At 39.2% G+C, this 13,535-nt stretch overlaps 1 protein-coding gene across 1 annotated transcript in view; it reads right to left on the reverse strand.

Moving 5' to 3' along the window:
- epha8 (eph receptor A8) overlaps positions 1-13,535 on the reverse strand; it is a 416,521-nt gene that overhangs the window by 313,120 nt on the left and 89,866 nt on the right. The window contains exon 3 of the mRNA XM_048615051.1: positions 4,376-5,039. Coding sequence (XP_048471008.1) covers positions 4,376-5,039 — 664 coding nt within the window. The remainder of the gene's footprint in view (positions 1-4,375; positions 5,040-13,535) is intronic.

The following is a 13,535-nucleotide window of genomic DNA, read 5'->3' on the forward strand; positions in this document are numbered from 1 at the left end:
TACATAAGCTTTTATTTGATAATATTTCCACAATTAAACCGTACACTATAAGATTTATTTTATCCCAATGGTGTTGCGAAATTACTGAAGAACCAAGGAGACAGGGAGTGCTGTACGGCACGAAAGGACAATGATCTAACGTTATTCAAGATGTTGAACATTTGCACTGCACCTTTCCTTTTCCTATCAGCTGGCCTCATTGCCAAATGTTCTCTAAAAAGGGAATGGGGCTATTGCAGGGAAATATGTGCTTATCAAAGGAGAGCCTTGAGTTCACATGTTGAGCAAACCATCAAAAGGGACAGCAGTCAGAAAAGGATGGAAGCAACCACTCCTGACCCTGTTTTGGAGAGATAAAATTTGTCAATGAATTTAACTCTAGAAGCTGTGATGCTGTTTTGTTGTATTCCCACATGCAGATGACACTGACAATGTTTAATTTATTGGCCACTGTCACTTGTTGGTATTTGAGTCAGGACAGCGAGCGATTTGGAGGACAGTGTTCACCAGGGAGAGAATCTGACAAACTAATGAGCTGGCACGGACTGAATCAAGGGATGGACCAACGTACTCAGACTATGTATGCTGTTCACAGATGTTCTATATGCTGCAGAGCAATGCTCTTCGAAGATATTGCTCATGAGTGTTTTTTATGCAGTTTTGCAGATCTCAAGATACTGCAATTCACTTGTGCACTATATTCTGCAGTCTATAAGGCCTCTACATCCTGCAGTTTACTCGTGATTTGCAAGATATAGTGCACTAGTAATTTGATGGTTTAGATTCTGTAATTTAACAGTGCTTAATGTATAACATATGGTGTTATGCACTGCAGTCACTTGTGCTCAATATGCTGCACTGTACTCGTCTTATGCACCATGCAATATTAGTACTCTTCATCATTTTGCTATTGATCTTGCAGTTTATTTGTGTTCTGTATGCTTAAGATTGCTCATCTTTGATATGCTGTAGGTTCTAGCGTTTCAAATATGTTCATAAGACTGATGTTCTGTGTGCTGCACTGTCTTGGTCTCATATGCTAAAGAGCACCAGTCTTCTATATGTTGCAGTTTGCCAGACTTTTTATGCAGTTTTCTAGTTTTTTTTATTAATCTACCTGTTTGGAAAGGTTTTGAGGCACCTCCAGGGCAGGTGGGACTTGAACCTGAATCTCCTGACCCAGCTACTGGAACACTCCCATTGTGCCACAAGACCCTAATTTGCCAGCATTTTATTTCAACAAACTACATGATTAGGATGTACCCTCAATTCGCAACAATTATGCTGCTGATTATTTAATATATTTTAATCAACCTGGTCAGAAATGGTATTACACACCTGTAGTGTGGGTGGGACATGAATCCAGGTCTCCTGTTTGAAACAGGTGGCAGACCAACAGCAACAACCCTGCCATGTGTAATGGTACTGATGGGCATTTCCATATGATTCCTGCAGAAGTCCATTCAAGACTGGCAATTTAGAGAACAGATAGATAGGGCCCACCTGCTCGGGAATCAATGCAACTGCAGTCACAGTTAGGAAATCATTTATTGTTATTTGTCCATGCGATGAGGGCATTGCTGGCTCAATCAGCATTTAATTAGGGCAGAAGTCACACGATACCAGGTTATAGTCCAACAGGTTTGTTTTAATTCACATGCTTTCAGAGCGCTGCTCTTTCATCAGGTGAGCTCTTTCACCTGAAGATGGAGCAGTGCTCTAAAAGCTTGTGAATTCAAATAGATCTGTTGGGCTATAACCTGGTGTCATGTGACTTCTGACTTTGTCCACCCTAGTCCAACACCGGCACCTCCACATCATAGTATTTAATTAGCCATTCCGAATTACCTAGTGGATAGTTAAGAGATAACCACATTGCTGTGAAGTCTGAGGTCTCATATAGGTCATACCAAGTATGGATAGCAGATTTCCTTCCCTACAGGACATTAGTGAACCAGATGGACTTTAATGACAATCAACTGTGGTTACATTGTCATCATTAGCCAGCTTTTCAGTTCTGTAATTTTATTGAATTTAACTGTTGCGAGATGCTACAATGGGATGCAATTTCCTGTCCCAGAACATTAACCTGGAACTCTGGATTACTAGCCCAATCTCATTCCTACTACATCATTGTCTCCCCCATATTTACACCTTGGAATAAATAAATGCATGTTTTAAAATTCATCAATTGGGGTTATAATCCAACTGATTGAATAGAAGACATGCATTATAGATTGGAAGGCTAATCAACCTACCAATCAACCTATAATTCCACCAACAAATAATCACTAAGATGATAAATGTAAACAGGACCGGACAGTAATAAACTCACAATCACAATAATCATCAGGAAAATTAAGTCTTTGAGTATCTCATCAGCTCAGTCAATGTTAATTGTCATCATTTAAAACAGGTCAATGTATTTACCAGCATTTTTAGTTTAAGATGATGCAGCTATCGAGTTGCTGCTCCACCTCCATGTCCTCTTTTAATAACGTGGTGTACTTGGTGTTTGATTATGCTTGTCTGTTGCCTGCTCACAGTGGATGGTTAATTAACTAGGCTTGGTCACTTAGAAAATGCAATGAAACTGAGGCAAGCTGCTTTAAGCATAAGAGTGTGGACATTTTAAAGCATTGATTAAAACTTCTGCCACTCACAAAGGAGTTGTTGTATCATCCCAGTACATGTCTTCAAGGCAGAAATCACAAGTAAGAGACAATGCAAAAACCTATTTTTGGCCAAGTTTTTAGTCACCTATTCTACTGTCTCTATTGACTTGGTGCCAATATTCTACACTCCTATGAAGGTGAAGAGGCATTTGCTTACATGAAAATCTTCGTGAAAATGCAAATTATTTATGTAAAATAAATTCATTTCAATGTTGAAAAGTTCTGTGCAGGTCGATGTGAAAAATGAACTTTTCCTGGGGTGTATCATGACTGGTCCTCCTAAGAAAATATTCTCCCCACTCACTCTCATTCACAATCCCTGCAGAAATATCAAAATCTAATGCGACAAATTGTGTCTTTCACTCTTTATTGAATATGAGCTTACCATCCCACTGCACTCTCATTAAAATCATTTCTCATCATTCAGACTGTTGGTTATCCATTTTCAAAAACAAACCAAACTATGGAATGTGATCTTCAAGATTTGAAATCTATCAAAAAAGGAAGGGATTTTTTCAGACACCTTGATGCAAGTTTAGCTTCTATCTTCAACGTAGAACCCCTACAGCATGGAAGCAGGCCATTCAGCCCATTGAGTCCACACTAACCCTCTAAAAAGCATCCACCCAGACCCATCCCCGTATTTCCCACCCTAGACACTACAGGCAATTTAGCATAGCCAATCCACCTAACCTGCACATGTGGGATGAAACCCACACAGACACAGGAAGAACGTGCAAACTCCACACAGTCATCCAAGGCCGGAATTGAACCCAGGTCCCGGGTGCTGTAAAGCAGTAGCGCTAACCACTTAGAGACCATGCTGCTTCTTTTTTCTCAGTTACACATTGTTCATCACCTTTGAGTTTTATAAGGTTGGTGTATATCACATTCGTACACATATGTTTGTATATTTTTGTATGTATGTGTTTGTTAACGTGCACATATATGTCCACATTTTCTATCCATGTGGCATGTCTCATCTACTCAAGTGTGTGTGTGTGTATGCATGGTGAGAGCTTGTAAATGTGCGCGCATGCCTTTTTACATGTGTGTTTGTAGGTCTGTATTTTTGTGTGTGCTTTTCTTTGATTCTGTTTTTATGCTTGTATTTGTATGTGTGCACATTTGATTACATATTAGTGGCAACACCACAATATAAAATATTAACAATAGCTTGTCCTGTCATATATTTTCTGTGAATTTGTCCTTTGGCAGCAATGGTTGTAGATATTTTCTGATAAACCTGTTCAGAGATGTTATGACACATCTGTAGAGCAGGCTGGGACTTGATTGGAGGCCTCCTGGCTCAGATGTAGAGTCACTATCATTGTGCCACCTGAGCCTTCAATGAGCTGCTTGTATTCAATGCTGAACTTACTTTATATATCAAATGTCAACCTGAAGAAGAGCTATTTGGAGTTCAGTGACTGACATGCAAATAGTCATTAGCGGATGAGAACAAATCAAGATCCATTAAGTTCACTTTTTAGCATTCTGAGAGTTGCATGATAGATTCAATAATCAAATTGTTCATTAATCACTGTGATCAATCTCCTTCAATTAGTCTGAAGCAAACACAGGCATAAGTTAAGATGAACTGCAATGGTGGAAAGCCTTAGGAACTATAGATCCAAAGTTACCTGTCCCTTAAACTTCTTTAACAACCAATTATAAAAAATATTTGGAAGGAATCTTACCTCGGCAGCTATCTCTTTGTTCCTCATAGCCAGCACTACAGACACACTTCCCAATGGGAACAAGCCATTCCCCTTCCGCACTGCAATACATCTTCGGTGTATCTCTCTCCTCACTGTGGTCCACACACTGACCTTGTACCTCTACCAGAGAGGACGAGTCAGCACCAGTCACTGCATCCGGAAAGACAGCCAGATTCTGTATCATGGCCGGGCATTTCTTGTAGTAAACCCTCACTGACACAATCGCAATGCAAGCTCCTATATCCTGGAAAGCCAGGTAGACACCTTTCTTGTTGAGTGGGCCCACTCCACGAACTTCAGTGTTTAATTTCAGTCTTCGGACGCCCAGGTCGACATTGGTGAAGCTTTCATCGGCTGCCACCGTGTCAATCTTCACAAACTGGTTCTCCCAGATATTGCTGCCGATATCCCTGTCTGATTCAAAGTAATACAGGTTGAAGGTCTCCTTGCAGGTCCCCACAACCCCGGGCATACTGTTGCAGTCTCGCAAGGTGAACTTTATTTCAATATATATTCGACGTGCCCCATTTCGCTGGAGCCAATTAGTCCGTAACCAGTTGTTCTGATTTGGAGACATGACATTGCAGACTTGATAGGTGTGGATTGGAGTGAAGTACTCATCCATCTCACTGATAGCATCCCACTGCAAAGGAAAGTCACAGAATATAAGAACACATATAAAATGGGTCCTTCAGGAAAAGAATACAGTTCATAAAACAGCTGAAGGAGAAGACTGAGACTGGCACCTGATATTTACGTATGATGTGAAGTTTGCCACGTTGGAACACATGCACATATACAAACATGAGCATGTACAAAAATTCCCACAATTAAACGTACAATATTCTTCACGTGACATCTGTGACCTGTGTATCCCCAGTCTACCAGGGCTGTGGGACATCATATAAGGTACCATACAAAAGGTATCTACTCATCCAACTCAGCATGTTGGCTGTTTGAAAGAGTTAATTATTGTATTACTCCTACTCCATTGGCTTTTCCCCATAGCTCTACAATTATTTCCCAGTCAAGTATTTATTTAAATCCCTTTGAAAGTTACTGGTGAATCTGCCTCCAGCATTCTTTAAAAGCAACACCTTTCAAATGATGATAAATCATTTTACAAAAATTTGTCCTCATGTCACCTCTTGCCCTATACTGCACAGAATTTCATCAGCTCTATGACTTTCAGTTTCCTCAGCTCACCCAAATCTCCCTGAAGTGATTGTTCTCACTGTTTACCACACTTTCAAGTTACATCTTATCTGTGGATTTTAAAAATTTGCCCAATGTTGCCAATCCAAGTCATTAATATGCATGATAAAACAGCAGTAGTCAAGTACTTAACCTTGCAAATATTGGAGTATACCTCCCTCCAGTCTGTAACATAGCCATTCACCATAACTCTGTTTTCTAACCCGCAGCTAAATTTGTAACAATTCTGCTACTATCCATTTTGTCTTGGGCTTCAATTTTGCTCAAAGAATTTAATATTTGGCATTTTATCAAACTCTTTTTGAAAGTCCACATACATAACATCAACTGTACGGACCTCATTGACACCGTCTTACCTTATAAAGCAACTCAATCAAGTTATTTAAACAATTGTCCTTAACAGATCCATGCTGGCTCTGCTGTATAAATCCACATCTGTCCCTGAGGCTGTTTATTTTCTTCTCGAATAGTGTTTCTAAGAACTGTATTTCTTAAATGGACAGTGATTGGAAAGACCAAACAGCATCATAGGAGCAGGAAGGCTGATGTTTCGGGCCTAGACCCTTCATCAGAAAATTCTGATGAAGAGTCTAGGCCCGAAACGTCAGGCTTCCTGCTCCTATGATGCTGCTTGGCCTGCTGTGTTCATCCAGCTCTACACCTTGTCATCTCAGATTCTCCAGCATCTGCAGTTCCTACTATCAGTGATTGGAAAGTGTAGATATTCAAAGGTGTACTTGTCGATAAGTCACTGAAGGCTAACATGCAGGTGCAGCAAGCTGTTAGGAAGGGTGACATATGTTAGCCTTTATTCAAAGAAGATTTGAGTACAGGAGCAGCAAGGTCTTGGTTCTATTGGGAGTTTGGCTAGGTCACACTTTGTATTGTGCGCAATCTTGGTCTCCTTATCTCAGGAAAGATATTATTGCCCAAAGGGAGTGCATTGAAGGTTCATCAGACTTGTTTCTGGGATGTCAGGACATCCTACGAAGACTGGGGAAATTGAACCTGTATTATCTAGAGTTTTGAAGAATGAGAAGTGATCTCATTGAAACTTACAAAATACATAAAGGGATAGACAGGGTAGATGCAGATAAGGTGTTTCTGCAGGTTGGTGAGTCTAGAACTAAATGTAACAATTTAAAAGTAAGGCAGATGCTACTTCAGTCTGAAATGAGGAGCATTTTTTGTACTCAGAAGGATGTGAACCTTTTGAAATTGTCTACAACAGAGTGCTGTGGAAGCTGAGTATGTTTAAGGTACAGATTGATAGAGTCCTGATTAACAATGGTGTGCAGTGTCTGGGGATGGGGTGGGTAAAGTATTCAATCAGTTAGATTATATTGACAGGTGGGGCAGACTTGACAAGCTGAATGGCCTACTCACCATTAGCTCTCTACAACCATGCCAAACTGTCTGGCAGTAATTAGAAGCTTTATCGCCCATTTTTTCCAACATTGTTGTAACATTTGCAATCCTCCCGTCCTCTGGCCCCAGTGTCTAAGGAGGATTGTTCAAAGCCCCTCTGCATTTTCCACCCTTATTTTCCTTAGCAAACTAGGAGGCATCCCATCTGGACTGGAGAACTTATCCACTTTAAGTATTGCCAGCCTTTCTACTACCTCTTCTGTAGATATTTGTCCCAATATCCCAGTGATATCTTTGTTTCTTGTAGGTTTGAAAAGATCATCTTCCTTGGTAAGTACTCCTGCAAATTATTCATCTAGTGCTTCAGCAAACAGAATAGTTCATTCAGCCTCTCGAGCCCATTCCACCATTCACTACTGGCGATCTGTAACCCAACTCCATATACCTTGACTTTTGGACAACAAAATGTTATCAATGTTAGGTTGAAATTTATCAGTTGATTTGGTAACAATTGACATTTGCAATTGTCATTTTCTTCTCCAAGTTCACTCCTGAAAGATTTGACTGAATTTTTTAGACTACGTTGCCCAGACCTTTATTCCTCAACCAGCCTCTCCCTGCTCACCTTTTCAACAGCACAAAAATCCTTTCTTTTCCAGACCCCATCAGTTCCAAAGAAGAGTCACATTGGACTCAAAACATCAATTCTGCTTTTTTCTCCACAGATGGTGCCAGACTTGCTGAGCTTCTCCAACATTTTCTGATCTAATCTCCAGCATTCACAGTATTTTGCTTTTGTTTAAATATCTTCCCTCTATCTACCCTATCTGTTACCCTCAACCTCTTGAAAATTTCAAACAAATCACCCCTAACATTGTAAATTCCAATGAATGCAAACTCAGTTTGTAATTTCCTTGTAGTAATTTAACCTTGCAGTCTAGTACCATTGTGGCGAATCTACACTGCCCTCCTTCCTACCCAAGACGCTGTATTCAGAACAGCTCCAGGTGACTTAAAATAGCACTTTGTATCGTTACTTTGGTGTAGCTTGAAGTACCTCCACATTTGGAAATCATCTTATTCTGTCTTCCTTATGTCCAAAGTAGATGGCCTCACATTACCTATAGCGGCATCAATTCTGTTTGCCGATTTACTCAATCTATAATTATTTCTTTGTAATATCACACTTCCATCTACACCTCTTATCTTTGTACCATCATACTTTGGATATGTGGCTTTCCATACTGTTACGAACTCATTAACAAATATGGCACATTCTTAAGCACCCAACACAGACCCTTGCAGGAGCTCACTAGTTTGAGAGCCTGCCCATTATCCTTAGCATCTGTCTCCTGTTGTTCAGCTAAATTTCAAAGCAGGTGAACAACATGCCTTAATTTTCATGCATTCAACTTTCAGTAACAATTTCTTGTGAGGGACACTATCAAGTGCCTCATAGAAGTCCATAGACATATCCCAGCCATTACTTTCGTTGATGCAACTCAGCACTATTTCACTTAACTGCCATCCCAATCTCCCAACCACCTGGCATCAATTCCCTAACCCATCTGTCACACAAACATTCCCAACCCACCTAACACTGTAACCTCTTCATCCTCCTGGCTCCCTAACCTCTCAATCCCTAGCATCCTAGCTTTTCACCCACCTAGCACCGTAACCTCTCTTCTTGCTGGCACAGAAACTCCTCACCTACCTGGCACTCCTCAAAAAAATTATTCTTCCTTACAATGAAGGTTTCAGTAATTTCCCAACAACAGATGTTAGGCTACATGACTTACAATTTTTTGAGGGTCTCTTCCCTTTCTTACACACAGAATGAGATGCACAATTTTCCAATCAAAAGCAACAGTTCCCAAATTGTAAGAAATGTAGAAAATGATAGTCAGACATCCACAACGTTCTGATTGATTCCTTTAAATGCAAGGGTGAGAACCACCTGGTTCTGGTGACTTTTTTACTCCTTCGTGCACTATTTTCTTCATTATAGACATTTTACTATTGTCAATTTTGCCAAGTCTCTGATTCAATATTAGTTTCCTTGGATTGTATGACATGTTAACCTCTTCCTTTGTTGTAAGTACTGACAGAAAGTAATTTATTCAGCATGTTGGCCACTTCCTTGTTTTAATTAACACCATCACAGGAGCTCGCAATGCTCCTGACTAACCCTATTTTTTTCATTTTAATTGTGTAAAATAGTGCTGATTTTAATATCCCTTGCAAATTCCATTTTATACTCCTTTGTTGTAGCTCTCAATGTCTATTTCAAAAACAATTTTCCACTCTCTGTATGTTTCCCATTCACCAGAATCAATGCTTTTCAAAAAAAGCAATTTTTTTTAACATTTACAATAGTTCCATGTGATCTCTTGCCTCACTCGTTGTCCATGACTGTCACTTTTGGCACGTAAAGCATTTACACCTTGGGGTTATAGACTATTTCTGTGTTATATTAAATATTTTTTTCAACATCATAAACTATTTACAAGCACTGTTTTAGCCATTTACAGATTCGAGAACTTTCTGTGGACAGTCACTCTCATATCACATTAATATGAACCTCATTAAAATCTATAATGTGAGTCACTGTTTGGCATTAATTTCTGACATTTGCAGTTATTTTCTGATTATGTTTGCAATTAAATGAATGTCTTCCTAAAGCCATGCCCATACCAATGTAAGTAACAGTCTCTGTCGGTGAGCACATTAATTTAAGTAGTTTAAAACACAAATTTTCATATATTTGACATATTAATTATCTTTGTAATTTATAATACACAAACCCAAATAATTTTCTACTAATGCTACTGTTTCATTGCTATTTTGTTTTTGTTGATGGGATTGCACTAATTTTTGAGTCTTAAAATATTATTTTATCGGAAATTAATTTGATAAAGCTGTTCTAAGATATATTGTTGAAGAAAAGTACTTGATATACCCAAGAAATTCACTCCCAAGCTGTCAGCTGCTTGTTTGCTTACTGCAACATTTTGAAAGTGAAAATCTCCCATGAAAATCTGTCTGCCTTTCTTTAATGGTTGTTGAATCTTTGTATTTATACAACATATCACTCACAGCTGCTCCAAGTGGCCTCAGCTCAACTCTCTCTATGAACTTAAATCCTACTTAATTCGTAACTCTACCCATAAAGTTTCTAGTACCTAACTGCCTCCAATCATGTCAACTCCACGCAGCCTCCTGGTACAAGATGTCATGATCCATAGCCTGGCTGTCAGTCCAAGTCTCTAAATTCATTCTCACAGGTAAAAAGTACATCTTAACTGTTGGTTAGGATTGGTTTCCATGGTTCCTCCTTCTTTATCATCTTTGGACACAATCTCTCACAACCATTTTCAACCTCTGCCAATCCCTTTTGTTTTGCAGTGTCTCTACCTCCCACTGTAGTTGAATGACCATAGCCAGTGATATTTGAGATGGAGGCATTGTTGTCTAAAAACTGCCACATACCATAGTCCAAACACCCAACCTATGCTTTCATAGCTTAATCGAGATTGTTTCTATCATTTATATTTTTTCTTTCGTTGAACTGTACTTTTTTCTCCTTTTCCACACTTTAACTTTTACCAAGTACAAAAACACTAGACAAAATATTTTAAATGCTACTGCCTCAACACTGTTGAGTTTTCTTCTCAATCATTTATGATTGAAGTGAAAGATCTAAAAGTAGTGCCAAAAGCCATGGGACCATATTCAGTAATAGCCTCCACCAGTGACCCTATTGGAACTTGCAATGTTAATGAAAAAGTTTAATTGTCTTTTGTGTGTATTGGTTCCTTTTGGTAGCAATAAAAGTAGAGGTAATATATGACTGTTACAATTTTAAAGGGAAGGACATAGAAAGGCTGAGTTTTACATGCACAATCTCAAAGAAAAATAATTAAATGGAGCAGATCTCAATGGTTCTAATTTCTGGGTTACATCCTGAACCAAAGCAGAGCTTCCTCAATGATGGAGGAGTTAGAGAGTAGTGTGGAACAGAGAAAAGGCAAATATAACAGATGTCAGTGTAAGTACTGACAAATACTGCTGGCAAAAAGCAGCACTTATTTTGTCCTTTGCACAAAACTCCTATTCTCACCCAATTCCTAACTTTTGCACTGTTTTTTCCCCTCTCACCCATTCCTTTGTATCTTTGATTTTTCTCCATTTTGCTCCTGATTTGATCTAATTTCCTTTATCACCCTTTTAAAATGAATATGCTTTTAGAAGACTTTTGGATTCTCCTTTTTATCAACTAACTCCAATCAATCAATTCTTGTGCTGATATTTTTGCCCCTCTTATTTCCTTTACGTTTTGAATTTAAACTGATATTAACTAATTATCAAGCTGACACCTGTCTTTCAATTTCTGATCCATCCTACCCTCCATCATCCAGGGAGCTCCAACATTGCTTGGCCTTTCTTTCCCCCTTATAGAAATCTACCTCAATGTATCCATGCCATCTCCCCTTTAAAGATCACCCATTCATTATTTTTCACTTCAGTGCTGGATTCCAAATTTGCTTGCACTAGAGTCCTTTACTAAAGTTCCTCTTTTACTACCTTTTCCTCCTTTACTACCTTCCCCTTTTCTTCTGGATCATATAGAGAAACACGTTTCTGTTCCTGAATACTTCAAAAAGATGGCAGTATTTCTCAATTCTGCTCATATTTCTGCCAAAGTGCATCTCCTCGCACAAAGACAACGGAACACCTCAGTGCCGGGGCTCATTGTTGAAGAAATAAAGCTTTAATCAACTCAATTATGGTTTGAGTACAAAATTCGACACTATTGTGAACTCAAAGTAAACACTTTCCAAATGTTCATGTAATCCTGCTGTGTACTGGACTATTGGGATGATACACTTGACCTGATGCATCTCTCTATGTCCCAAACACTATCTGGGAGGCTGACTTGGTGTGCGGGTGGTCAAATACAAAGCTATAAACCACAGGCCACACACAGGCAAAATGACAAATTCTCCAAGGCAGCACAGGGCTCTTCAGTTTAAAATCATTTATTATCTTCTACTTAAACAATTCAATCTTACTTTGCCAGAATTTACAGATTGACCACATTACCAATACAATCTCTGCACAACAATGAATGAAAGCACGTAGCTTGTATAAAATTAATGTTTGATAAGTTATTCTTAGAATTGGATGTGCTAACCATGATTCTTTTCAGTTGTGTATGTGATAACCCCAACCTCCAAGAACACTCTGTTCCTGCACTCACTTTAAAATTGTATTGTACTAAGTCTCTTCTCAGTCTTTCTACCAACATATATCATTTCTCTGCATTAAGTATTATCTGCCATGTTTCTGCCACTTTTAGTAGGCATCGTAATCAGTGTTTCCCAACCTTTGTCTGCATATGAACTTAGTTTAATGCCTCAGTCATAATTCATGTGAACCCACAGTGAAGGTCTGAGAGTGATTGGGGTGTATAGGAGTTATTGTGGGTGTGGAGAAACGGGGTAGATAGCCTTGTGTTACTGAGCATAACCATAGCACAAACATCAGTGAGGGAAAAAAAAGGTCAGCAGGTTAGTATAACCTGCAATAACAAAAGCAGAAAATACTGGAGAAACTCAGCAGGTCTGGCAGCATTGATGGAGAGTGAACCCAGAGTTAATGTTTGGAGTCTAGTGACTCTTGGCCAGAATTACTGACGAAGTCAACTCGAAACGTTAACTCTATTTCTCTCTCCCCATAGCTTCTCTAGTACTTTCTGTTGCTGTTTCAGATTTTCAGCATCCAAATTTTTTTTTGCCTTATTTTAGTAACCATTGACACTGCATTATCAAAGTGCACATGTTAGATATATGAAAATGTTTTTTTTCCTGAATTATTTTGTGAACATTTTATCTTACTGAGCCTAATGCAACATATGGCCTTGCAGTGTAGTTAAGGTGAACTTGTTGCTGGAAAAGCTCCTCTTTTCAATGTTGGAGTGTTCACGTGGCTTTCCCACCATAAATCTTTGTGAACCAGCTCAAAGTTCACCTATTTGGCTTCATACTTTCTTGAAGGCAGGTGAGGCACTTCAGTGTTCTTGGAATTTAACTTAAACAATTGTGTAACCAGATTCAGGAAAAGTCTCGGGATATTTACAACATGATTCTTGATTTTCTGTCATTTCCAAGGGATCCAGGAGCCTCACTGCTGGAGGGAGAAGCTGTGCTAAAACATGAACCTGCGGTGTTAAATGTACGTTGTTGGTCATGGTCAGCATGATTCCTAGTCCCTTCAGCTTCACGTTAGAGAAGTTCTTGGCCCTTGAGGAATTTGGGAACTTTCTTCACACAGGAGCCACTTCCAGGCCCTAACCCTCACATCACAGTATAACCTGCCTCCCCTGCATCCTCCAGTTGGCATTGCTTTTGATTGATGTGCTCCTGGCTTTTCACAACAAACACTGAAATTGGCTTTTTGAGCTCTTTCATTGCCCAGCTCTCCCCTCGCAGCAAATAGTAAACTGGGAAAGATTGCGCACCTTTAATTTTATAATGAATGGAGGGAAGGTCATTAA

This window comes from Rhincodon typus, chromosome 31, assembly GCF_021869965.1.
Source record: "Rhincodon typus isolate 14 chromosome 31, sRhiTyp1.1, whole genome shotgun sequence".
In the NCBI taxonomy this organism is placed as follows: domain Eukaryota; kingdom Metazoa; phylum Chordata; class Chondrichthyes; order Orectolobiformes; family Rhincodontidae; genus Rhincodon; species Rhincodon typus.